Source organism: Sander vitreus, chromosome 2 (genome assembly GCF_031162955.1).
Source record: "Sander vitreus isolate 19-12246 chromosome 2, sanVit1, whole genome shotgun sequence".
NCBI lineage: Eukaryota > Metazoa > Chordata > Actinopteri > Perciformes > Percidae > Sander > Sander vitreus.
The window spans coordinates 31,255,132-31,282,640 of record NC_135856.1 but is presented as its reverse complement, the minus strand read 5'-3'; the positions used below and the strand labels follow the sequence as shown (position 1 = coordinate 31,282,640).

The window sequence follows — 27,509 nt, the reverse complement described above, 5'->3', positions numbered from 1 at the left end:
CATGGTTGACACCAGACCCTTCTCAGTTGTAACCGAGAGTGGGTCTGGGGAAGGTTCATTCACAGCCCATTTCCAAAGGGGCGTCACCAACGGACGCCGCTCAAATGCCTCTGGGCGCAATTGGATAGACTTAAAACCAATCGGAGCGATGAAGGAGATGACGCTTCAACGTCGCTGCGCTGCGCCATCGTCATTATGTAAAGCCCGCCTCAACGGTTGTGATTGGTGCCTCGATTTGGAAAAATTGGAAATGGGTTTGAATGGGCTCTTGGTCAGACGGACTTGCAGAGCAAATCTCAAATTTACCGGAAGTTCGTCAGGGTTTTCCCAGGCTAACGTTGCAGCGCTGTCGTCATCTGTTTAGCTCGCCTCTGGCTCACTTATATCAAATACACCGATGTGATTGGTGCAGCTCGGCTACAAGGGCATAGTTAATGAGCATCATTACTGAATGCCAGAGTGACTCGCTGAGCAAATTCAAATTGTGCTCTCTATAGCTATAGATCTGTTAGTTTGGTTGTTTGAACATTCAACATTTTTATTTGCAGACTTTTTTAGACCAAGCGTGGGCTGAAAGGGAGACGGCTTTGTATCGACGATTCTCTGTCTGGAAGTGACATTCCCTGATTACAGTATTTGTTTTACTTATTTATTAATTTTTCTGTGGCTGTGGTTTGGTTTTATGTATGAAATGTTCAGTTCTAGTTGGACAATTTATGGGTTACACTATCGGGCTGCTGTAATATGTTTTCTTTATTCTTTATTTTGTGCAAAGTAAATGTATGTTGTGTGTGGACAAATGTCTTTTGTATTGGTGCCGTGTAATTCCGTGTGGGGTGGGCCACTTAGTGGCACGACACGTAGATAAAATATCACTCATTGATTCATATTGTCGCTATATGGACACATTCAGAGCGATAGATGATGATGAGGCTTGACGGTAATGGGTTTCTTAATCACGCACGACCATAGGTTTGTGTCTGAATGGCAGGGAAAGAGAGCCCTCACATGCTGATTCATGCTGCTGCCAGCCAGAACAAAGGAAATGGGCGGGACTTATAGAGTAGACCATTGATTAGGAGTGAGTGAAGTCAGGAGAGAATGGCTGGATCCATGCCATCGAAGTAGGTAGAGGGTTACTGAATACAATGGCTCTATTCTACAGTGAAAAAGCTACTGGGGTAGCATTCCAATTTGGTAGTTTATTGCCACACAACGGACGTTTCTGGCAGCGCCCTTGAACGCCTGAAATGTCCATTGGGTGGCAATGAACTCGATCAAATTGAAGTGCTGTCCTAGTAGCTTTATTTATGATAATTCACTTTAAGGATCCAGCACCCAGCCTTTAAAGCTTCCTAACTATCTAGTTGAGCGTAGTTGATATCTTCTTGCAAAAAGCTACAAACGTTTTTGTTTTTCACTAAACAGCTTGCATAAAATGACAATCACAATTTTATTTTAGTTTTACGCTGATTTGCTTTATAACTGCAGTTTGTGATTTAGTATGAGCTACTTTTGGCGTCAGAGTTTGAGGCCCATCCTTGAAACCAAAACCAAGACCAAAACCATGAGAGCCCGCATAAGTACAGTAAAAAAAGAAATATTGAAAGTTCTGAATGAAATTATGGGTAAAAAAAAAAAACAACAGCTCAGACTTCTTTTGTGGAACTAGATGGTGTGTATTTAACTAAACCTCTTCATATTGCAAATAATTTTAATGATTATTTTATTGACAAGACCTCCAAGCTCAGAGAAAACATGGACACTACTGTTAAATACAACTCAGAAGAGCTTATAACACATACTGTAACATTTAGGATAATGAACACAACCCACCATCACCACACATGATTGGCAGGTAATCATCTCATATGCCAAAACATCCAGTTGACAGCTATAATTTTATGGATTTTTATGACAGCATATTTGTTCCCTCTTGTTTCATTGCGGCAATTTGCATCTGTATGCTTGATGATCAGACATTCATGTTTGTACATTTCTGAGCTCTGATACACTAAATATATTTTCCAGATTTTCTTTTTTTTTTTTATCCCAAAGAACTTTGCTGAACACTAAGAAACAAAAAAAAAAGCCTCTTTTGTACAGCACAACAATTGGAAATCATATTTCTTGAAAAAAAATTAGGAATGTGTGCCTTGCCTAAGGGCTCAACACATGCTGTTACAGAAGAGTATTACTCATGCCAATGTTTGCTTAGTCTTGATAGCTGAAAATACCAAGAACACTTAATTCTTTTAACGTTGGAAAAGTTCCAGTTTGAAGTTTTGGTGTTTCAGCATGTATTCCAAGTAATTTCATTGCACAATTTATGTTCGTTGCCATATGCAGGAAGCAGTGTGCCTTTTATGTAGCAAGATGGAAAGTACGGTTGTGCAGGTTGGATTGGTGAATGGCGTGTAGTAGTTTTCATGGAGAGACCAGAGTTTGCGTTCTGTCATAGAACTGCAACTGATGTTTCTTTTTCATTTTTAACCACTATCTTTTCCTAGTCTTAACTGGGTGTCTAGTCGCCTAACTTTAACTATACAACATTCAGAGTCCGGGCCGGGATGGCTCTTACCTCAGATGTCACAAGCAAACATGGATGTGACTCTGCTACTTGTGGAGGAGGGTCTGGCTAGTCCACACAGCATTCCGGGATGGGAGAAAAACGTGCTCTGGTTTATTGGCATTTCTTTAAACCAATCACAGTAGTCTTGGGCGGCGCTATGCCCCGGACGCAATGACGTGCCTCTGCAAAATAGCCTCGGGAAGGAACTTGTTTTGGTGGAACATGTGTACGTTCAAAAGTTGTTTTAGCAGTGCAACAGAAAACTCTGTTTGGACAGATAGTCTAGCTAGCTGTCTGGATTTACCCTGCAGAGATCTGAGGAGCAGTTAACCATAGTCCTGATAAATCCACCGGAGTTTAGAAGGCCAACACAAAGAAAGAGGAAGGTGACGGACATCCAACCGAAAATGAAGAACATCCGGCGGATCTTCCAGAGGCACCGGAGCAATATCGTAAATGAATCGTCGTCAATATAGACTATGCCCTGTGAAATGCTTACAGTTTTTTTCCAATTGCTAAAACACAATTTTGCAAACTAGGCTGGTTTCATCAAAATACTTAACACAATTCACAAAACCACACACCCAAACTGCTAAATACCTCATATATCCTGCATATGAAGCACTGCAACCAAAACTACAAAATCAAACTTTTGCACCAAATGGCACACACTTCATTCATATTACCAGATTTTTGTCTAACCAACTACACACTGTTGAAAAGCACTCTCATCTTTACTATGCTTTGTCATAATACTAAAATAGTTCAAATTGTAGAAAATTCTGTACAGAAATATTTGCAGATACACACACATGCTGTTGAAACATTTTTATTTTTTTTCAGTCAGTGCAACATATGCACAGCAGATATATTTACATTAGACTGAACAATGAAAACTACAAAAAACAATAAACTGAAAAACAGTTAGCTCATGTAGTGTCATTTTGAATGGCAGTGTTTTGAAATGGCAAACCTGTGAAATTTATGTCAGATTGTCGTGTCTTATGCAGAGAACCGTGTTCAGTGCATTTAAAAGGTGCCATTTTGAATTGCAAAATGTGTGTAAAGCAGAAAATGTGTTTAGACTTTAGGAGACTTCAGAAGAGGTTTTGCTCTCTGTGTGTCAGTTTAAATAATTGTGCTATGCATGTCATTTAAGTGTGTTAGCAATTGGAAAAAACTGTAATGAAAACCAGTAGGACTCAGATCGAGGCGGAATGGGCTACATGTGAAAAGAAAACTGGTTTTACAAGGACAACAAATCCTGTGTATCAATTCACACAGGTGATGAAATACTCGTCTGGTTATTGCCAACCACACGTTGAATTGTTTGTTTTTTTGCCACAGAATCTGACACTGTGTGTGGACACAGCAATCACCCGCACTTTTCCGTTGGAGCGTGTCTGAAATGGCAGGATGTGGGTAGGTTGATATCACAATGGCGGGCCGTAAAGACTAAATCAAACAATGAACCGCCGTCACGTCCGCATGTTGGTTTTATATGGTGTCGCTGTTGTCTCTCGCCTCAGTCTTGTCCAGAGCACTGGATCATTTGATCAATAGGGTCATTTCATTTGCCTTATCAGTGCATGGATTTGCTGTCAGGCTGAGCCTGGGCCAGTTAGCCGTTTGTAACAAGTTTTGTTTAGCCTCTAATAGGCCTGACCGTTGCTTCATATCAAGCATTTTTCTACATAATTTGTCTGATGCTCATTAAGGACGGCTAACGGAGCTCAAAGTGACCGCGCGCACATTTCTCTCGCTTTCACAATCAGAAGAAGGATCGCTTGCTGTGTCGAGCATGATAAATTGACAAACATGAATACACATGAAACAGTTTTGGTGCAATTACTGCTGGAACAATGCAACTGTTATACAGAGCATTGAGGACAGCGTACACTAGATTATGTATAGTGTGCTGTCATTAATATCTTTGGGATAAAAAAAAGGTTCTATTCTTTTCATTAATGCACTGCAGGTAGTGTGCAGAAGGTTGTTGTGTTATATTCTTTTTCAGCTGTGCATTATCATCTTGCACCGTGTAAAGACAGTCTGTCTGTCTGAACATGCTGGCTTGGCAAACATTTGCTCACATCAGATAGGGTTTCGGTTACCACAAAGGCTTGCCAAGCCAAAACGGATTAGGCCAAGCATCATAGGCATTGTTTCTCTACATTATTAAACTTTTAAGCCACCGAAAAACAGGATTGTAAGACGAAAAAAAAAAAAAAAGGGAGAGTGGGAAGGGAAAGTAATTATTCATCCTCAGCGCACCCCTACACACCCACACCTTTTTTAGCAAATCCCTTACTCAAATATCAAAAGATGACCACTCTCCTCAAACCTCACCTGATTGTTGTATATATTATATATTTAGACTTTTCCCAAAGTTGAAATTAAAGTTTATTTTCTTAAATTGGGCTGTTTAAAAGGAATGGTCTTAACAAGCCATAACAAGCGGATGAATGGCTGGCTTCTCAAACTTTAAGGGTGTTACGCACCATGTCCGACTTCAAAGCCCGTCTTAACTCCACACTTTAATTGTGTCTTCTTCAAGCCTGTCTGCGTGTCCGCCATCTGATTCTGCTGACAACTGCACTCCGCTCTCTCCATGCTCATCCTTCTATCTCTCCATTCCTCCGTTCTCTGTTTCTCCCCCTCCCTTCTTTTTTTTCTTCCTTTAGCTCTTCTAAAGTCTCTCTGCTACAAGTGTCAATTCAGGCACAAGCCCTAAATTACTTTTTTGAATGAGTGTTGACATCCACCACTCACCCTTCAGCTCATGATGATATTTGCCCCTCTTTTTCTTTCTCTCTCTCTCTCTCTCTCTCTCTCTCTCTCTTTTCTATTTCTCTCTGAGCCTACAAACAGACATTCACGCTTCTCTCCATATGGGCTTTAATTTGCCATTGTCCCCCAAGATATTCCTCGCTCAGGCTTGAGATAAAGGGATAATCACTTCAAAGGGAAGCTAGGGGGGAGACTGCCCCCTCCCTCCCAGCTGAAAGGACAAGTGGACAATACGCTAATTGAGAGGGGGAACTGATCACAGGGTCTGTTCAAAGGGACGCCTGGCCACGCCCCCTCCTCCCTCCGACGCACTTAATTTTATTAGTGTTTATGGTGATGCTTCAGCCAAAATTATCACCCAAACCCACTAAAGCCTTTGAACTCCAAAATATTGGGTTATTTGCAATTAGCCACCCTCTCCTCTGGTTTTTCTGTGCTATTTAAACGCAAGTGTAGGATTTGAAAGGAGGATGGGGGGATAAAACGGGCTGTACGGAATTTTTTTGTTCACATTGTGGGAACATATACTGTGGGCTGTGATATAATGCAAATCCAAAAGTTCTTATGAAAAAAAAAAAGCAACAAAAAGGGAGAGGCCTATTGTTTGACTGATGCGACTAATGATACACCATCAAAAACGTCTGCAGTACAGTACAATCAGAAAGAAAGAAAGACAAAAAGAAAGACAGGGTTTTTTTTTCAAACATACTAATCTTACACAACACTATAATTAAAGTCCTCTGTCTCCATGTATCCTGGTCCTGACACCTGTACCGACAGTAGTGAATGCATACTTTCTTTGTGCCTTTCATGCAGGCTATAATTAAAGAGGAGCTTCATTTCCAATCTGTTGTGACACACCAGATGCCTTTAATTTCTTCTCCAACCACGAGCTCTCAATTAGCCTCCAGGTCACCCTGTTTTATTGGGGCTTCTAGCAAGTCAGTGGCAGCCCTCTCGTCCTGTATTGTGCTTTTAAAGCGTTTGGATCTTCCTGTGAAATGGTTTGGGCCCCAACAAAGGGGTCAGGGCAGGGTCGACATCAAAAAGGGGCTTCTTGGGGCTACTTTACAGCACCCTCTCTCTTTTGTCACTGCTAAACACAAGAGTGGGCATTCAAGGGTCAACAGGTGTGGTCTCATGGGTTTAGCGCTCTCATTGACACTTTCCAGCAGCTCCGTATTTGGTGATCGCAGCAGTTTTGTTTGTAGAAATGCATTGATCTTTACAGGTCATTAAAAGCAAACTGGGCAAAGCATGACCGAAGATTCCTGCCTCTCAGCAAAAATGTAACTGTCCGTGGACTCCTTTTTTGCTTTTGCAGTGATATGTGCAGCCTAATTTAATTTGAATGAAGATAACATCTAATCCCGAATGGGAAATATCCCACTTTTGAGATTGTCCGGCACTTCAAAAATTACATTTTTATAACCCCTCTATATCTCAATTCTCCTTTCAAAGCTGACTTTAAAGATGTTAGTGCGCCGATAACGGTACGGCTACATATTTCATGGCTTTAATGTGTCCTCGCTGATCAGCCAAGTGCCCCTTTAACGCCACGATGCCAACGCTGCTGACCCATTTTATCATTCTGTGTTCCATCTCGCAGGCAGCGGGCATTTCCCCTTTGCGAAGCGTTGGAAGCTTTATGTGCATTTTGGGCGCTGGATTGTTTGCATTTGTGGCAGCAATGTTTGTTTTACGCAGCCCTCCAGTATAAACAGTGGCTATGAATGACCTCTTCATATTCACACTGTCACACACATGCATACATGTGCACACAAACAGACACAGACAGACAGACCGTAAAGAGGCCGTACTTTGTGGTAACGCCTTGCTGTGAACATTTCTTGAAAAGATTACATTTAAAATAAGCTGGACTCAATCTTCAGACAAGCTTATGGCATGCAGGAAGTGGTTGGCGGGATGTCAATGTAATCAACCAGACTCCTTTGCTCTACCGAGAAAACAAGAAAGGCTCGCTATTGTGCATATTTTTAAGAAAGCTGGAGCACGTTAAAATTACTCAGCAACATGTGTCAGAACTAAAAATGTACAAGTTGGCTGCAGGATGCCGTGAGAAAAGTATTGAGCATCTGAATTGAAAATAATTATGGTCAGTGGACATTTTTACAGTGCCAATTCATGCTGGATGAGCGGGATGCGATTACATGTCACCCTAAACCATGTGGCCGAGGGTAAAGATGTGGACAAACGGACAAAGATGCTGACACAGCTATAAATCCACATGGGAACTGCTACACAGAATGCGTGTTTCTCGATGTATAACTCGACGTGAATTAATCGCCATGTTGAGGAACTCAGGGGAAGTTGGATTTCATTAGTTTCCTTGTCCTGTACCGTCATGAGAGTTTGGTGAATTTGAATCGTCTGACTTATATAATTATATTCTCCTTTAAAGTTGATTTTCAACATCAAAGGGACAATATAGCCTTTGAAGTACCATGGGATTGGATCACTGTCTAACCCACTCTTTAAGATTCTGTCACAATGACATTAGGGAAGTCATGTGAATTAAAAGACTAGAGAACAGCTCTTGCCTTTGCTCTCTGTCCAATTTCAGTCAAAATGTCCTGCTGTGCCATTTTCCCTGAATGTGGAACTGGCAAGTGTGTTAGGTTGACATCTTTGTGGTTAAAAAGCCTGTGACTAACATGTAAATTATTTGACTGTTTCACTCTATAGTATTATCAAATCAGTGCTGGAACTTAAAGAATATGTTTTAAATACATTGTGGGCATTGTAAGATTCTATTTAACCACACATTATTTACTGTCACTCCCCTTACTCTGGTAATTCTGTAATTAAGAGAGAATATTACTGGAATTACATAAGGATAATGAGCCCAAACTCCCTATACATTGTAAACCGCAATGTAGAAATTAGAAATGCATGTCTTGCTGTACAATAGGAGATTAACAGGCCACATACCACAAAGAACTGTAAGTATTGTAGGCTACACCCTATCATAATGGCTTCTCCTTAGCTAGGTAAACGAACTAAACTCCCTCCTGTCACTTGAAGAGGCCACAAGCAACGAAAGTATCGCTTTTGTTTGCTTTGTGTTTCTGTTGAAACTTTGTGTAGTAACAGACGGACCGTAAGCATAATGCTATTGGCGCGGAAGATCACTTACTTCTGACGCTCCAGAGCCTCGGGGAGTTGGCTCTGGATTGCCTGTCTTTGATAAGGTCCTGGCATACATGTAAATCCTTTCCCTGTCTAGAAAAGTTTATTAAACGTTTATGAACATCTAAATGTATGGGGTTTGATCCCGAGAAACCGTTGAACGGAAAATATGCTGTCATTTGTAGCCGTTTCTATTCCTTTATCTTTATTCTAGTTGATTTTATTTTTATTTTTTTTTTCCCATTGGTCGCTGCGAAAATCAGACGATTTTTATAAATCTTCCGGGACCAGGCCAGCGGTTCGTTCCTTTGAAGTCCACAGTTAAACCTTCAGCCCAGTTGGTTTAGAAACATCCCGGAGGATTTCTGCCGCCTGTCATGACTTCTTGAAACACTACCTGGGGAGAAAAGTCGAGAGCAAAACGCGTCTATCTTTTATTCGCAGCTGCATTTAAAATTGTCCAATGTGATAGGACATTACAGGACAGAGAACTACGCCGAAGCGGTTGCACACACAGGCTGTTGTTGGACTACTTTATACTTTCACGTTTTCAAAAAGGGAGGCTGCTCGGGTACATGGATGGTAAGTTGTAGGAAAGCTGTTCCACAGGCCCCCTCTCTTGGCCGCTTTGATGTGCTGCTGCTGAGCTTTGAAGTTGAGAAATGCGGGCTATGTTTCTTGTTTGTGGGCGAGAAATACGGTGAGATAGATAAGAAGCTTATGTGTGTGTGTGTGTGTGTGTGTGTGTGTGTGTGTGTGTGTGTGTGTGTGTGTGTGTGTGCGTGTGCGTGCGTGCGTGTGTGTGTGTGTGTATTTGTCGGGTGGTGCGTCTTTTAGCTGGGAAAAAAAGTGGGATGTATTCTTCAATCGGAGCCTCCCCCCCCCATCCACCTCCTCTTTTACCTCCTCCAGATTTTGACACCCCCAGTGATCTACATAGGGACTGAGCCTGCCTACTCTGAGGTCAGTTGTTGAACGGGACAGGGTACATCCAACTATACAGCGCTTGTTTTGCAGAGAGATAGGACACATGTGCCACGGCACAGGCTTTAAATAGTCCGTCGTCGCTTTTTTTGTGTGCTGGATTACTGCTTGGAGAGTTTTGGACTGTGTTAGGCTTTACTACAAATGGAGAAGCCTAATATTTCAACTTTTTAACGTTTTTTTTTTTTATTTTTTTTACTCTGATTGGATCTGCTCTGCGATGGTATGTGCCTTTACGCGTTTATTCAGCCTTCATCCATTGGATTTTAGAATTGGTTATATTATGCTGTAGAGTTACACTGCCTGTTGAGAGACTGGATGAATTATTATGTAGCATTTGTAACAAGCCAAGCACACAGTTTATGTCGTTTTAGCTGCGTATCGTTTAAGGTAAAAGTCTCTTTAGATCTGGCGCTGAGGCTCCGAGTACAATTATTCAGCCTCTGAATGAGGTTTTACTCCAAATAGATCGAGCCTTTCTGTCGTGTTGGTAGTTAAGACACGTTACACGGGCTATGGCTTTAATAATGTCCTGTAATAGCCTTCTTGGGCAGATATTGAGGCGATTGATCGCTTACATTTACGCATGAGCGACAGGCTTTTCCCGCGGGGCATTTTACCCCTCGTACATTACAACGTTTGTAAGGTCATTGTGGAGCAGATCAGATGCATTCCCACTCGTCTGTAACATTCTGGGTGAGTGAGGACAAGTGTGGGCTCCGAGTGGAAACGAGTTTGTGTGTGCGTGTGGTGCAGACAGGGGTACAGTACTGTCGTCCGAAACAGATTGGAAATTAATTGGAGTTGAAGCCTGTGACATGGACTCGTTAGGGAAACACATGTAAGCCACAGTTGTGAGAATACGGTTTTGGCGAAGAGCGAGGCTGTGTGAGATGATTACTCTTGTAAAATGTGTTTTGATGTGACAGATCAATGCACGTTGAGAATGCAGGCTGCAGTTGATCTCTCATTTAGATTATAAATAGATAAATGAAACGAAAAGAGCCTTTCATATTTCCTTTCTCTGTGAACCCGGCGAGGGTTTTTGAAAGGGACTGTTTACTTGATGTCTTTCTTTGAAGTTCAGCAGGATCTGGCTTTGATTAGATCAATACTTTGTGTTTCAGAGTGAAGAGGAGCTGAGAAGCTCCCCCGCTGCTTTTAGAGAGTGAGGAGGATTAGGCTGGAGCTCAGCGGAGGCACTCTCACACTGCAACCGGAGCTGGAGCCATGAGCAGGGCGCTTACGGAGCACATCAGCAGTAGCTTCCGAGAAGATGCTCCTCGTCCTCCGGTACCGGGGGAGGAGGGAGAGGCGCCATGCTTCAACCCCAGCAGATCTGCCAAAATGAGAGCACAGAGCAAGGTTAAAGATACGCCCGTCGCGCCTCCCGGCTCCACACCGCGGAGGAACGAGGATGGACTCGGGGAGCCAGAGGGCAGCGCGTCCCCGGATTCGCCCTTAGTCCGGTGGACAAAGTCTCTGCATTTTCTCCTGGGCGACCAAGACGGCGCTCACCTCTTTAGGACCTTTTTGGAGCGGGAGAATTGCGTGGACACTTTGGACTTTTGGTTCGCCTGCAACGGCTTCAGGCAAATGGACTTAAAGGATACCAAAACGTTGCGAGTTGCCAAAGTTATTTTCAAGCGGTACATCGAGAACAACAGCATTGTCGCCAAGCAGCTGAAACCCGCCACCAAGACCTTCATAAGGGATAGTATTAAGAAACAACAAATAGACTCTGCCATGTTTGACCAGGCACAGACGGAAATTCAGTCCAACATGGAAGAGAATGCATACCAGATGTTTTTGACCTCTGACATATACCTCGAATACGTGCGCACAGGCTGCGAAAACGCGGCGTACATGAACCACGGCGGTCTCGGCAGCCTCAAGCTAATGTGCGGATACCTTCCTCCTCTAATGGAGGAAGAGGAGTGGAGTTGTAATGACCTGAAGGCAAAAACGTTAGGGTCTGTGGTTGGACTGTCTGCGAAAACCCTGAGGGCTACTGCTACCATCCGGACAGCCGCTGAAGTGCTGGAGAATAGTTGCAGGTAAGAGCAGCGCTCACCTGGAGCATGCATGGCATTGTTATGACATCTCAGTGCTGCTTAGTGATTTTGTGTTGTGATTTGCATGTTATTGGTATTGCTTACTTTGCTTGCGATCACTATTTCTTCATTAGTTAAACTACAGTGAATATGTGGCAGTTATTTCACAAATGCCAAAGAGAGATTGAATAGTCTCAGAGGAACATGCCTGTATATTTGTGCCCTCCTGCCTTCCAGTTAGTCAAGGGCTTGGAGGGGTGGAGGGACGGGGTGGGTACAAAACATCAATGGATCTGAGCCTTCCTTTTAAGTAAATGGTGTCTTGCAGGCAGCCCTCTGCTGGCTTGCCCACATTTCCTGTGCTTTGAAACCGTTCCTCCGGGTTCAGGCACAAATTCAGACACCAAGCCCTCATGTCTGTTACAGCTACATGACAGTATGATGCTATTGTAAAAGTCATGCTGTATTTATTCTTTTGTTCTACCCCTAAGCCATATAGACAGTTAATGTATAAACCACGGCCACCAAATCCCCCTAACCCAGAGAAATGCCAATACAGAGTTAAGAGAACTTTAGCAGCCAGTCGTATGCCAAACGGAGATATTGTTCTCTTGGTCAGAGATGAAAGCCGAGCTGTTTGTGGAAGGCTTTTACCTTAAGAGCTCGTCCCACACGTTGTCCAACAGCTGAAATCTTTTCAAGCCAGGAACATTTTGTGGATTTCATGCTTGAGCCTGCATCAAAGGGCACTTAAAAAAGTTTTTTTTTACTCGACTACTTTGTCCTCACATCTGGACCCAATTGTTACTTGAAGGTTGGACAATGTCTTGATACTTGCGTAGAAAAGTCCACTTTTTAGACAATCCATACGCTCCTTCTCAAGGTAACTAAACATTTAGTGAGACACGATTTTTAACAACAGTGTAAAGATTCTAATAACTCAACGTAAACACTCCCTTGAGTATTTGATCCTTCATGAGAAAAGATGTCAGATAACATCACAGCACAGTTACTCATTTGCTTGAAAGGGCCCATGTTGAGTTAGGAACCACTAAGCACAAGGTTTGTTGACATGTGGGCATCTCCTGGTTTCCTGGTGTGATCCCCTCGCATTCTTGTTTTTCACTGAAAGAAAATCGGGAGGGAGAGAGCCCCCTCTGTCACCCACTCTCTCCCCCTCTCCCCTGCCCCTCACCATCTCTTTAGGTCAACCAATTTCCATCTCAAACATGTGGAACTAATTTAGCCACTGCACAAATTTCTTTTTTTCCCCCTCCTTTTTGAGAAACCTCCCAATACTCAACTCGAAAGTGATAGACAAACAACAAAACATCCTCAGCTCAGTTCCGCAGCTTCAACCACCAATCCCACTTTGCCATATATTGTGTGTGTGTGTGTGTGTGTGTGTGTGTGTGTGTGTCTCAGTGTTTTCCTTCCTCTTTCTTTTCTATCCAACACTTTTATCTCTCCTTTTTGAAAACAAAAATCTGTCTGACAGAGACTAAGCATGCTTGGGAGAGAGAAAGGGAGAGACAAGAGTAGGGGAAGGGGGAAAGACAGGAAGGGGCGGGGGGGGATCATGAAAGAAAGAAAAGAGATGGAGAAAGAGAGCGGGGGGTGCAGAGAGCCCAGCTGTGCTAAATACCTGACTCTTTGCGTGGACCTTCCAAAGGTCAGGTTTGTGCTTGGGGCCTACGGCTTTAGTCATGCTGGGGTTCTCCTCTCAGCACTCCCGGCAGAAGGCATTCTCATAAAGAAAGGGGCCCTCCTTCCCCCTTTTCCTCTCTCCCTCCCGCTTTAAAGCTCAAGTTCCCCCTTCCTCTTCTTCCCTCCCTCTTCCTTGTCCACCCCCTTCACTACTGAAACAGGAATGCAACACAGCAGGAGAGAGAGACAGAAAGAGAGACTTTAGAAAGGAAAGCAGGGGTGAATGGGTAAAGGAGGGGCCACAGACTGGATGATAGAGAGAGAGAGAGAGAGAGAGAGAGAGAGAGAGAGAGAGAGATAGGAGTGGGAGAGCATGGAGGAGAAAACACTCCAAGGAAAGAGAGAGATGAGTTTCAGAGTGGAAAAGTGCAGGAGTATCAGGCCCTGGCCCAAACAAAAGGGTGTGGAGATAGCACAAGAGAGAAAAAGAATGGAAACGCTGTTGTTCATTCACACACAGAAGGGCTGCTCACTTCTCCCACTCCAACCATCACCCTTCAATCCCCAAAACACACAACCCCTGTATGTTAGGAAGGAGGGACATGAAAGAGAGCCCACTTCTCCATCTCTGATATTGTTGTCACATTCCTCTGGCCCCAAATGCTCATGAAAGTGACTCTAATTACAGACACCTAAAGGAAATGTCAACTAAACAAACTGCAAGCTGTCACATTTGCTTTTCAAATGTGATGGAATGAATAGCAAAAGGAAATACAGAGCATGTAGGCTTTACCCAGCTGTCACATCTCTTCACTGTCTTCACTTCACATCACGACCTAGAGGGACATCACATTAAAACGCGGCAAATTGTTTCCTGGGTCTTTCGCAGGTCCCACCGGCGAGGAGACCCCGCCAGCCCCTACTTTGTCAACTCCGGCTACATTTTTGCCCCTGCCACCAGTGCCAATGACAGCGAGATCTCCAGTGACGCTACGACAGATGATTCCATGTCCATGACGGACAGTAGTGTGTAAGTGGTTTTAGTGTTTATTGAAATCCAAAAAGTTGATTGGTCAGTGTCATTTCAACCCAGATAATGTGGCAAGCTTATTTCCATTCAAGTTGATCCTGGCCAAAGCTCTGAATTTGTATTGTTTCCATAGTATCTAAAACGTGCCTGGATCAGGGTTCAGTCGACACCTTTCCAGGAAAAAAAGTCTTGGGGTGTGAAGAAAAATATTTTGGCGTGGTATTCCAACAGACTCAGCGCTTCTTGAAGCCAGGGGACTGCACTGTTGCTAAATAATGGCCCTAATGTATTTTAATTATCCTCTGTGATTGACTCCAGGTAATTCTATTAATGTGTAGTTGTTACTGTGGCCTCCAGGGAGATAACTCTGGGAAAGTCATTATGTCTGAGGACCTTTTGAAGTTTATTCTGATGCGTTGCAGGCTGGAGAGAAGGGTGAAAAAAAAAGAAAAAGAAAAGAAATGAGAACGTCTTGATGTGGGTGGGGGCGTTGCCTCATTTTCCTCGAAGTTGAAATGTATCCATCCCACCCACCCTTCTGCCACAACAGACTTGTTTTTTTTTCATATTATCTAATCGCTTTTTCCCTTTGAAGAGCTGGAGGAGAGGGGGAGGGAAATGGCCATTCGGGCCTCAAGACAAACTCATTGAAAAATGTTGGCACCAAATGAAAGGAGGCTTACTCACATGGTGGGTCGGTTTCCTGCCACTGGCCTCTGCGGCGTGCTGAGATCATGTGTCTGTGAGGCTTTCACAGGGGTTACTCATTTCTAAACCTTGGGACACGGCATGAGGAACTCCCCCCTGGCCAGACTAGGGCACCCCCCCCAAAACCCCCGCCTCACCCAACCAACCTTCCACAGCTTCTCTCCTCCACCCTCCAGAGCCAATAGCAGTAGTGGTTAGGCTCGAAGTGCAAGGGAGTGAGAAAATAAAGTGCATGGAGTATAAAGGGCTTAACTGAATCGCTTTCAGCCTATTGTTAGGTGAGGGGAGCTTAGGGGGATAAGAGGGTGGCTGGCTGCTTTGAAAATGACTTGCACAACTGAATAGGAGATCCCCATAAAGTAAGGGCCCATGAAACCATGAAAGAGTCCACGGCTGTTTTCTCTTCCCCAACCTGGACAAAGCCTCCACATGGTTAGCTGGGGGGGGGGCAGACAGTTTGGATTGATAAAAACAAAACTTAGTGATAGGGAAGTTGCAGGCTTTGTGCGGGAATGATGTTTTTGCCGAATAAGTTTGAGGTTCTCGTTAGCGCACAAGTTCCTCTGGGCTGTTGAGTTTGACTTTTGAAGAGTTTCCTGTTTTTCTTCCTGCGCCTTGAGGGATGATGGCTTGTAGTCTCAAGGGTACAGTTATAGTGAAGCATTGATTTCGGTAGTAGGCCCGACTTACAAGAAGCTTGCTGCAACAACGGGTGATATCGGCAGCTTGGCTCCATTATCTGATTCTTCTTGGCAACGTCACTCTGAAATGTGACTTGCAGAACTTGTTTAGGGGAATAAAGAAGAAGTAATAGATTCGTTGTGCGACTGCGTCAAAGTCATACTCCTTGAATAGTTCTCACCGAGGTCTCTGACACAGAGAACTCTCCTTGTCCTTGACCCCGGCTCTCTGCACCCCTAACTGTTTGGAATAAAAAAACGCAGCTTCTTCCTCTCTCATTCGAGGGAACAATTTGATTGGTGTGTCCTTTTACAGTGGTTAAAAGGCACACCGCAAATTTGAATCTCATTTCCCCAGATAAAGAACAAGAAAAGGAGGATTTGGGGGGGGGGGGATTTTTTTTCTCTTTTTGCTTATATCTTATTTATGGATTTACTTGGACGCTGGGGAATGCTGCTGCACCAACTTCAAACATTACCTTATCTTACAAACCAGCCTTTTGATGTTGCTGAGATCAGAGGCTCACAGCACAGCGCTTGCCAAACGAAGATGGCAGCGGGTGCATATGTGCATGAGTGTGAGATTTCAAAGAGGCAGCAGAAAAAGTAGCGTTTGGGCTAGGTCAGACACTTCTGAGCAGCCAAAACGGCCACGATAATTGGCCCAGCTTAAGTGGCAGCTGACTGGAAAAGCTATAGAAGACACAGAATGAAAAATGGAGAATAAGATTCCCAGAATAAATGCTTAATTGTCCGGAGACTACTGGTATTTCTAGCTACGTCTCTATTTTCATATTAATATGTCAGAGCTACAACGCCAGCAGCACTTAAGCAGCGCTTGCTAGGCTGTTGTAGTTTCCGTCTCCAACCAGCCACCGAGTTCAGCGCTAATTCGTTTGCTTTGTAAACAATCACTGTCAGAGTTGACAAGGACTGATGTAATCTTATCGGTGGGGCTCTTCTTTTGAAGCCCACAGTGGGATGTTTAGCATATCTTTACCATTGTCCTGGTGTGTTTTGTTGTGTGTTTTTGTTGCCTTGGCTTCAAGGGCTCCCTGGCCTTTTGATTTAGCTGTAATGTGCCCAGTGGGTGGTTACTGGGTGGTGTTGTGTCGGTCACTTCAGTAATGAACTGCCTCCTAAGGGCCCTTTGTCCTCAAAGATTGGCTAATGGCGCTAATGCACCAACAGTTGGTGTGGAGGTGTTGTGACCGGCATGATGCGTTGCAGTAAATTAAGGAAAATAACATCCACTACATAGTTGGCTATACTAGACCAAATGAATTGGAAATAAAAGTCATTTGAGTGGTCTTTGGCTCTTTTTTTTTTTTTAATGTAATATCTTTGTTTTTGTTTTTTACAGAGATGGGATCCCTCCATATAAGGTGGGCACTAAGAAGCAACTCCAGCGAGAGATGCATCGCAGTGTCAAGATCAATGGCCAGATAACTCTTCCCCACTTTCCTGTAAGTCCTTAACTTCTACTTCCTGTCTCGGTGTTTCCTTTTTTTTTTGTTGTAATCTGCTAAACTCAAACTTTTACACGCTGACAGACAACTGGGTCCTGATTCCCCTGAGGAGTTGTGCTTTATTTTATTTATTTATTTATTTTCAGAGCTGTTGTGACAGAATAATATATATTCATTCCCCGGCTCTTTTTCATATAAAAGTCAGGGTAAATGAAAGGCAGGATTTGCATACCACTTCACTTATTCTTTTGCCTTTTCAAGCTCTCTCTCGCCCCCCCCCCCCCCCCCCCCCCCCCATTTCCCCCTCTTTCCCAGTAGCTTCTGTCGGGCTGTAAATATAAACTTGCGTTGCCATCTTTGTATTCCGTCTCAGTAACTGTAGCACGTCACAACGGGTCATAGCTTCATATAGAGCTGGGCAATATATCAATATTATATCGATATCGTAATATGAGACTAGATATCCTCTTAGATTTTGGATATCGTGATATCGTAATATGGCATAAGTGTTGTCTTTTCCTGGTTTTAAAGGCTGCATTACAGTAAAGTGATGTCATTTTCTGAACTTACCAGACTGGTGTAACTGTTCTATTATTTGCCTTTACCCACTTAGTCATTATATCCACATTACTGATGATTATTTATCAAAGATCTCAATCATCATCAATATTTTGTGAAAGCACCAATAGTCAACGTTATAATATCGTTGCGGTATCGATATCGAGGTATTTGGTCAAAAATATCGTGATATTTGATTTTCTCCATTTCGCCCAGCCCTAGCTTGATATGTTTTACGCGTCAGTGATGGCTGTGGCTACAGCATAGGTAGTAGACAGGACAACGGTCTTAATGGTAATGATTGAACTCAACACTGATGTGACTCCTTGGCTTGCTAAATGATTCCCAAAACTAAAGGTTAGTACCCCAGCAGATGGACAGGCGTTACATCGCTGTTCAATTCCACTCCCACCCTGATATCTGGTCCCATTAGTATTTGGGTCAAACGGTATATGGGCTTTCAATTCAAGATTTTGTTGACCTGCTGGAGTTGTTGTGGGAAGGTATAATAGGGAACTGGGTTAGAACAGATTAACACCAGGTTGGGAGGCAGGTCTGTTTGAGGCAAGAAAAGAAATGTGAAATTCTTTTGTCTTCACATCCAAACACAAGTATGTGTATGTGGAAGAGTTGTGTGGTGTGTGCATGCAATTGAAAGTGTTGTCTGTTCTGCCCTTTTTTCTCTCTTCCGCTCTCTTTCTCTCTCTCTCTCTCTCTCTCTCTCTCTCTCTCTCTCTCTCTCTCTCTCTTTTCCTTTCCCACTTGCACTCCTTTAATGTCTCCCTCCTGATTTGGAGATGGCTCTGTCTCCCATGATGCACCAGCCCCAGGCAGCGGGGGCCCCGTGCAGGGCTGGCGCTCCTTTGCCAGCAGCTCTGCTTGCCTTTCTTCTTCTTCCCTTCATCGTGTCTACAAAGAGATGAGAGGAACAACAACAAAAAAGAGTCAAAATCAAGAAAGCCAGTGTGCCAAATAACAAAAAAGTGAAGAAAAAAAATTAATAATAATAATAAAGGGGGAGAGAGAGAGAAGCCGGTGCATATAGTTAAAGAAAAAGGAGGATAATGTGACTAGAGTACCTCTGAGCTGCCCTGCATGCAGCCGGAAAATAAATGACTACTTCCCCTCAGATCTTCCCAGTATTTGACTCCTCTATCCTCTCCCTCCCTCTTTTCCCTCCTTCTTTGTCTCGCTCTCTCTCTCTCTCTCTCTCTCTCTGCCACCATTGCCACTTCACTAACGCACATCTCAATCCCCTTCCTCTTTTTGCATGCTGTTAATTTTGTCCCCCTCTCCCTTTTTTTCTTCCCCTCTACTCTCCTCACTCTCTCTTCTCTGTCGATATCTGGCTTTTATTCGGAGATTTAAAGCTGCGTGTCCCTCCCACCCCTAGTGTGCGTTTGATGTTTGACAAGGGCCCTTTGAAGTGTGCTGACTTCAGAGGCTGCCTAGCTGATGGCTTGGTAGGGCTACAGAGGGTGCAGGCAGGGGGCCTCCCCTCCGAGCGAGACCAACTGCTACCCCGCCATCGCTACCCCCTTCTCTCCCCCCTCACCCAGCAGCCTGGCACTGCCAAGGGCACTGGGCATGAGAAGATCTGGGGAGGGACGGGCGGCGGAGAAGGTTCAGGTTAGCTCGAGGGCAAGGGCAACTGGATTAGGCCTTTTGGAATAGTAGCAGGCTTTTTGGAACAAGATAGGACAGTGGATTACTGCAACATATTGCATCTGTCAAAAACACTACTTAGTTACACTCACACAAACACACACACTAAAGTGTCCTTCCCCCCTGTGTTGTTTACCCTGCAGAGGACACACCGGCTGCCTAAGGAAATGACCCCTGTTGAGCCCTCAGCCTTTGCTGCCCAGCTCATATCCCGACTGGAGAAGCTGAAGCGAGAGCAGGACACCATGAGCTCATTGGAGGAGAGGCTGCAGCAGATCCAGGAGGTACGGATGTCGGGACACCTCCACCCACATTAAGCATGGCTGCCACTTAGAAATTCTCACTTGCATCCGAGTTAACTCGGGACGATGGTTCCATATTGTGCAACAAAAGCCGTTGTGGCCGCTTTAGCATGTCGAAGAACAGGGGCGAGACCAAGGGATTTGAAAGTCTGTCTTGGTTTTAGCTACTCTGTTCTCCACTACTTCATCTGCAGGAACTTTCAAACTTATGTTTCTAGACACACTTGAAGCTCCTTCAAATAGTTAGCACTTAGTAACTCTCCAGTGGCACGTTTGCCGAGTATGTGTAGTGCCAGTCTCTTTGTGAAGCACAGGCACACTCTGCATTATAGATGAAGCACACCCGAAGCCTGTTAGCGAAGATAACTGTGCGGCAAAAAGGAAACTCGAATCAAGTTATCCAGGCGTTTGCTCTCACTGACTTCAGAGTTCGGTAGATAGAAGTTGGTGTAAGTTGAGACATAAATTCCTCCACTTGCTGCCTTTCCCACATGTGACTGTGTGTACGTGTTTTGTCAATTGCCTTCATTGCTTTTCTTTGCCTGTCCAGGAGGAGGAAAGGGAGGAGAGCAGTGACCTGACCAGCAGCGCCTCCCTCCATCAACCTCTGCTCCCGTCTGGCAGCCAATGCGAGGAAGACCCCCAGGCTATCCTGGACGAGCACCTATCCCGTGTCCTGAAGACGCCTGGCTGCCAGTCACCAGGTGTGGTTCGGCACTCACCGCGCTCCCGCTCCCCAGATCGGACCGATGCCATGGTGTCCTCTGGCCACGGGCCCTTCTTTGGTGCGTACCCCGGGGCCGCCAAGGTTCTGATGACAGGCAGGCCGTCCACAAAGCACATCCACCACCACTACATTCACCATCACCACGCTGGGCCCAAGACCAAGGAGCAGATTGAGGCCGAGGCGGCTCAGCGCGTGCAGTGCCTCTGCCCTCCAGGGGGCGCCAATTATTCCGACTTCACCCCTGCGTGAGTGTAACTTCTGAGCGGTGCTGAAACATTGTGCATTAGCCCTTAGTACCTCAGATTTCTCCAATTTTTCTCTCTGGTCCTAACTTGCCTTTCCTTCTTCCTCCAGTCGCTGCAGCACTTTGTCCAGGCGGCCAGTCAAGGCCATCGATGAGGGCGTGTCTTCCCCACGCCTTCCCCTAGACGCCACTGACCGCTCTCAGAATGTTTGGCAGTGGATCCTAGAGAGCGAGAGGCAGGGCAAGCACAAGCCACACAGGTGAGTGTCGGTCAGGAATGGCCACAACATCATTTGTACCACACAACACTAGTGTCTCGAGTTCCCAACTGGTGTAATATATTGGCCATTTTTTTTTATATACCTACCAGCACTCAAGGCCTAAAGAAGTCCAGCCCGCTTGACTCCAAGACTCTGCCCGGTCGGACTCACTCCACCTGGGGTGGAGGCGGCATTGGCAGTGGGGCTCACCTCCGTGGCCACCACCCAGGCCACCCGTTCATCCAGGACCCGGCCATGCCACCCCTGCCCCCGCCCAACACCCTGGCACAGCTAGAGGAGGCCTGCCGCAGACTAGAAGAGGTCTCTAAGCCACCAAAACAAAAGTAGGCAAACGTGGACGCACTCGAAACACACATTTAGCTTTACACATAAAACTAAAACTGCCAACATGTTGCCCATCTTCCACATTGCACTGGCCCCATCAGAATACATTGTAAACGGTGTCCATTGGTTTTCCTTTGTAATGATGTGTTTATTGATTTGTCATTGATCTCTGTGATTTTTAACAGGCATTCAACAGCAGCCGGCAGCCTTCAGAGAGACAGGAGCCATCCAGCAGCTGCCTTCCCCACCGGCGCCAGCCCTGGACTCCAAACAGACGAGTACGGCGCTCTTCTTCTACTGCGCTCCTTTTGAATCTATGGCGCAATCCTATCTTTGTTTCTAAAGCTAAACTGCAATTGCTTTCTAGTTTAACAGATTTAATTTCTCATACACTTAGGCACTTTGTTTTAAAGCGGTCCCTCTCTCTCCCACCCTCTTCCTCACATACTTTCTCACTCTTCCCTTCAAAGAGAGATGTTGTGAGTCAGCATAGCTATGTCTTTGAACTCCTCTTCTCTCGCTTTTTTAATCATTTAAGATTAAACATGCTTTAATACGCAATCCTCACTACCCACCCGTCTCCCAACACACACACACTCACCACTGGAACCCAACAAAGATGCAATAAGTAGCCCCTGGTAACTCAAATGTATCGGCCCCCTTACTACATTTGTTGTTGAATGGGTTGGGTGTTTGATGTTGAGCTACAGCCACCTGACTGTGAGGCTTCTTTTGGTTTTAATTGGTTGACCCCTTGGGTGAGCCAACTGTTTGTTGGCTTCCTTAATTAATTATACTCCAAAGATTCCTTGTCTACATTTGCCAATCTGACTCCTTCTCGTACAAGCGCAGCTGTTTAAAACCCGTTTTCGTTTTTGCGTTTTCAGGTCTAAGGAGCTAGTGGTCACCTACTTCTTCTGTGGAGAGGAGATTCCTTATCGCAGCATGATGAAGACCCACTGCCTCACCCTGGGACACTTCAAGGAACAGCTTAGCAAGAAAGGCAACTACCGGTAATTATGAAGCCCTGACAACGGCGCACAAATCACAGCAACACGCTCGGATAGATGTTGATTCAAACATTGTGTGGATGGGGTTGACGCTGTAGCAGGGCTCTGCGTGCGTACGTACGGGCATTTGTTTTTGTACTTGTATATGCTTGTCTGCTGAGTGGGAGTGTGAAATACTGGAGTTGAAAAGAAACTGGGCTGATCCACTGTATTCAGAGCTTACAGAGAGAGGGGGAGAGGGGGGGTTCTGGAGCATATTTTTTCCCCCACATCTGGTACTGATTTCCATGGTAAAGCAGCCTTAATAAATATGGCTTTGAAGACTGGGCCATTTTATTTAGCGCACAAAGACCATTGCGAGGCCTTCAAATTCCTCCTCCACACTATTGCATCAGGCATTAAAATCAAATGCCGCAAGCACCTTCTTCTGTTAATGACTGAGAGCGGTTAACACAGCAACAAAAAGAGAAAAAATACCTCCTGTGAATGTCAGATGATAAGGGGGAGCTCCGAAAACAATGTAAGAACTTATTATTTAAAGTATAATACCAGTTTGAGGCCATTTAAATGCTTGCTTCGTCAAGTAACAGTTCCAGTACTGCGTAGGTTGTATGCCACTGAGAAGACACAAAGCCTGCATGCCCCATGACATCAACATCAAGTTACAGCCACATCTGCTTGTTAGGCAAGAGAGAAGGCCTGCAAACAAGTCATTGCACCCCTGCTATCCCATAACTCTTCAGCGAGTGAATAAGAAGGGGGAGGTGGGGATGAAGCGTCTGGCTTCAATGGCAGTAGAATGTGTGGAGTTGGTTAATTTGGACATGGCAGCGGTACAGTGGAGAACAGTACGCCGCGGCTCTGCCAGACGATATTGGTGCCAGATGTTGCGAAGAGAGAAAAATCCTGCCACATAAAACGTGTTCCAATAGAAAGACTCCTTCTGTCTCTCTCTCTCTGTCTCACTCTCTGATACAAAGTGATGACTTTGAACTATTTGTGAGTGAAAATGTAGCATTTTCTTCCGTAAAAAAAAAAGAAAGAAGATAAATCCAGCCAATTAAATTGAGATGGGTAACGGATTTATTTGGTTTCTGCTAATGACGACGAGGAGGCTAAATCCTGCCCAGCAAAGCTTAAGACAACAGAGGAAGACTTTGCTGAAATGCCATATCATTAAACAAAGCCATCACCCCCTCTGTCTCATCGCTGCACACTTGAGTGGAACGTCTTGCAGCTGTGGTAACACAAACCTCCTCCTCCTCCTCCTCCTCCTCCTCCTCCGTTTGTGTGTAATTACAATCAACATGGCAAATAAAACTGGATGTGTACGTTTTTGTACGCCCCGTCCTTCCATGTGTTGTTTGAATGACTCTAAGCTGAGCGATTGCTCATGAAACAGCTTTTTATTTCTCCCTTTTTTTTTTTTTTTGGTATTCTGAACGCAGGCATGGGCAAAATGAGGCATTTTTCCATTACAAAGCTTATCATTAAATCCCCTCCCGCTGATCTTTTGCTGGGTTGAAAGTAGAGAGGAGAAATCATTAGGAGCTCCAGGAGACTTCACAGTCACTGGGACCAAGCTAACCCTGGGAGTTATCTCTGCTTGAGAGAAGAAGAAGAGTGGGCTAGCTAGGTGACCTGTGACCTCCAGGAGACTGTCTGAGCACTTGCTCCCCCCCCCATCACATGGTAAAGCCCCTCAGGCTCTGCCCACATCCAACCTATCACACCCACTCACCGAGCCAGGGAAGGCCTGCACTCCGCTTCCCAGCACTTTCTTTCCTTCCTGCTCCCCATTTTTTTTCTCTCCTCTCTGTTCTCCACTGGCGATCGGAAAGCTGCCCGAAGTGTGTCTGTGTCTGTGATGGCAAGTGTGTGTAAGAGAGAAACATAGGGCATGTGCGCGTTAATGTGCAAGCGGCGGCGTGTGCTCTTGCAGTCACAGGCAGACTAGGCACCTGGAATGCCAACCTGTGTGACAGAAAGGCCCTTCATTTGACAGCCAGCCCAATTAGAAGCCATGGAGACACAGAGGGGGGGGGCACTGCCGATGAGAGAGAGGAGGGGGGAGGGGGGCTTTTGACAGCCTCTAATTAACCCTTCAACTTTAATAAGACCTTGCAGGACAGCTAGATATCTGTAGAGTGGCCAGCAGTGGACGAGGAGACAAGCACACACGGATGAACACACACACACACACACACACACACACACACACACACACACACACACACACACACAAACAGGCTGTTTCTTGCAGCTTGAATTATCACAGGGAGTGTTTAAACGGAGGGTTCAGCTCTGTTTGTGCAGCGGTGTGATGTGGAGTCAGGCTCTTGCCTTTGAAGTGTGCCGGGATGGCATTGAAGGCTATGACTAAGTTGTTTTGAGCAGGATCCATTTCTGGCTCTCAGAGTGTGTGTTTGTGTTTGATTTGGACTAAAGGGAGCTGTGCGCGAGCATGTATATGGAAGAAGTCGTGTAGGTTGCCTCAAAGCGGTTTTAAAACACGATGAAATGTATCAGATGCACTCCCGCTGCCACTCTGTCAGCTTTCGTTTGTGTCCAATTTTTCCCGCGTACACCTACGCGGAACATGTTCTAATCACGGACCTCTCTCTTTGTTTCTCCCCCTCAGGTACTACTTCAAGAAAGCCAGTGATGAGTTTGAGTGCGGCGCCGTGTTTGAGGAGGTGTGGGAGGATGCCAGCGTGTTGCCCATGTATGAGGGCAAGGTCCTGGGCAAGGTGGAGAGGATGGACTAAAAAGCCACTTTGTTGCCAACCAACCAATGCCCTTCCCCACCCAACCAAAAGCTAAGCTGTCCCTAAAAAAACTTGAGCAAGAGACTCTTTGTAATTAACAGAAAATACTCTGGACTCCTTTTTTTTTTTTTTTTCTCTTCTATTTCTTAATATTAAGCTAAACAGAGTTAATATATCCAGCACAAGAGGAGTGATTGAAGGAAAGACGAGCCAATGAAGTATGCCGAAACCCAGAGGAGGTGCCGCCCCTCCCTGACTTTATCAACCAATCAGCCTTAGAAACACAAGGGAATGACACGAGAGACCAATACAAGGACGATGAAAGATGATTGGAGGCCGGTCCCGACCCGCCTCTCCTTGAATATAACCACTGAAGATGTAGAGGACTGTTTTGTTTGTTTTGTGACGTGACGAGAGACTGACGGTGCGTTCACGGCCCGAGTGCGACGGACTCGCAGGCACTGAAGACACAGCGCCACCAACCTGCTCTTAACGTTACGCTCCTAACGTCGTTACGAAAAAAAGAAAAAAAAACGTCTGTACATGTGCATATACATACATGCATATATGTATACATACATGTATTATATATAGAGATGCTTTTTGTCATGAGTTGAAAGTTTTTATTAAGTATTTATTAAAGGAGAAGAAAACAACCCACTCCCCCCCCCCCCAGTTCTCCCTTCCTTAAGTCTTCTTAAACCTGTGTCCCTCCCCCTTTTCCCTATTTCCAGCCAATGGGCAAGCTGCTTTGAATGTTGGGAGAATACTGTGGTGATATAGTTTAGTATTTCTTTCAGTTTTTTTTTTTTTTAACCTTTTACACAAAGGATGTGACTCTAGCCTAGCACCTCCCATAGCCTTGTAGCCCTGTCTGATCCGAACTAACGAGGCGCACTCCCTCTATTCTATCCTAACGGTCGATCCCAGTCTTATATGCTGCTGATAGTTTGTAATGTTAGGTTTTGTCACACTAGTATTTCCTCTCCCTCGGTCTCCCCCCCCCTCACTCTCTCTTTTTGTCTCAGTCCGGCGACAGACTTTATTTTTTGTTTTTGTTGTGCCTTTGTTTGTGAAGCAGGCATTGCATGAAGGGGAGTCAAAACAGTGTGCAGATACACACAGAGAGGGAGACCTGGAGCACAAGCTGTACCATCTAATAATGGCAGCGTTTACAGCCCGCACACCAAAATAACTTGTGCTAACAAGAACGAAGTTTGGGTCACTGAGAGCGACTTCTCGAAGGAAAGTCGGCTAGCGTGTCGAAAAAAAAAAAACAATACAGAAAAAGAAAAAGAACCGTTGAAGAATTATGGCTCCGATATACCTTTTGAATGTTGTTACAGTAACATCGTATATAGCAGAGCTCCTGTATACATTGTAATTATGCATTCTGAAGTATGGATACTGACACGTGATGCAAACATAGAGCACACACACACACACACACACACACACACAGTACCGCTGGTGTTTTATGAGTACAGCAGCACCTGTGCCTACATGGATGCCATACCATGTGCTACCCTGTTTCAGGGTTTTAATATATATCCCTTGGTTTTCAGAAGGGTTTTATGTTGAAAAGATATTTTTATGCTTTTAATAATATCCTGTAATCATGTTTTTGTTTTTTGTTTGTTTTTTTTACACCACAATCTTTTTGTTTTGTTTTGTTTCATTCTATCTAAACTGTAAATTATACATTATATAAAGAGTTTCATTTAAAGATTTACATGGACCTATAATTATTGTAATTATTGAGAGATGTAGCCTTTATTAAAGTTTTATATTTTTCAAATGAAAGCTGTCGTGCCTGGATTTGCTTCTTTCACGAGTGTTACTCGATGTCACTGCACTTTCTTACGTCATCCTGATATCTTTTTTTCATATCCCAGCCAGTTCATACTGCACAGCAAACCTCCCAGCGTTAGTGAGAGAACATTATACATAATAAATATTATATTTGTTGAACCGTTAGAGTGGACTCAAGTGTAGTGTCCACTTTAAGGGACATACACAACTGAAGTTTGTCTGGGACACATGAATGTAGGGCTGGGCCATATATCAATAATATACCGATATCGTGACATAAGACTTGATGTCGTCTTGGATTTTGGATATCCTAATATAAAATAAAGTGTTGTCTTCCTGGGTTTAAAGGCTGCATTGCAGTAAAGTGATGTTATTTTCTGAATTCATCAGACTGTTTTAGCTGTTCTATTATTTGCCTTTACCCACTTTATTGTTATATCCGCATTACTGATGATTATTTATCACAACTCTTATTGTGAAAATATTTTGTGAAGCACCATTAGTCAACCCTACTAGTCTTTCAGCGCGCTTTGCCAGACCCTCCCTCAAAGCGCCCTGAAGGAGGGTCTGGCTGCTCCACACAGCATTCCCGGATGGGAGGAAAACGTGCTCTGGTTTAATGGCATTTCTTTAAACCAATCACAATCGTCATGGGCGGTGCTAAGCTCCGCACGGAGCCGAGGCAATATAGTCGTGCGAGAGAAAACTCAGATTGGACAGATGGTCTAGCTAGC

General features: G+C 44.6%; 1 protein-coding gene across 3 annotated transcripts; it reads left to right on the top strand.

The window, feature by feature from the left end:
• The first annotated feature begins 8,842 nt into the window (after positions 1 to 8,842).
• LOC144527709 (axin-2-like) lies at positions 8,843 to 26,766 on the top strand. 3 transcript variants are annotated; one of them, XM_078265939.1, is made up of 11 exons: positions 8,843 to 9,094; positions 10,624 to 11,553; positions 14,087 to 14,227; positions 16,979 to 17,081; positions 19,451 to 19,591; positions 20,160 to 20,581; positions 20,691 to 20,840; positions 20,951 to 21,184; positions 21,371 to 21,463; positions 22,073 to 22,198; positions 24,837 to 26,766. In XM_078265939.1, the coding sequence occupies exons 2-11, from the start codon at positions 10,727 to 10,729 to the stop codon at positions 24,961 to 24,963; spliced, it is 2,364 nt and encodes a 787-aa protein (XP_078122065.1). In that variant the 5' UTR covers positions 8,843 to 9,094; positions 10,624 to 10,726; the 3' UTR covers positions 24,964 to 26,766. The 3 variants fall into 3 exon arrangements, with proteins under 3 accessions (XP_078122065.1, XP_078122057.1, XP_078122073.1); XM_078265931.1 differs by lacking the exon at positions 8,843 to 9,094 and adding an exon at positions 9,484 to 9,719; XM_078265947.1 differs by lacking the exons at positions 8,843 to 9,094; positions 14,087 to 14,227 and adding an exon at positions 9,484 to 9,719.
• The last annotated feature ends 743 nt before the right edge of the window (positions 26,767 to 27,509 follow it).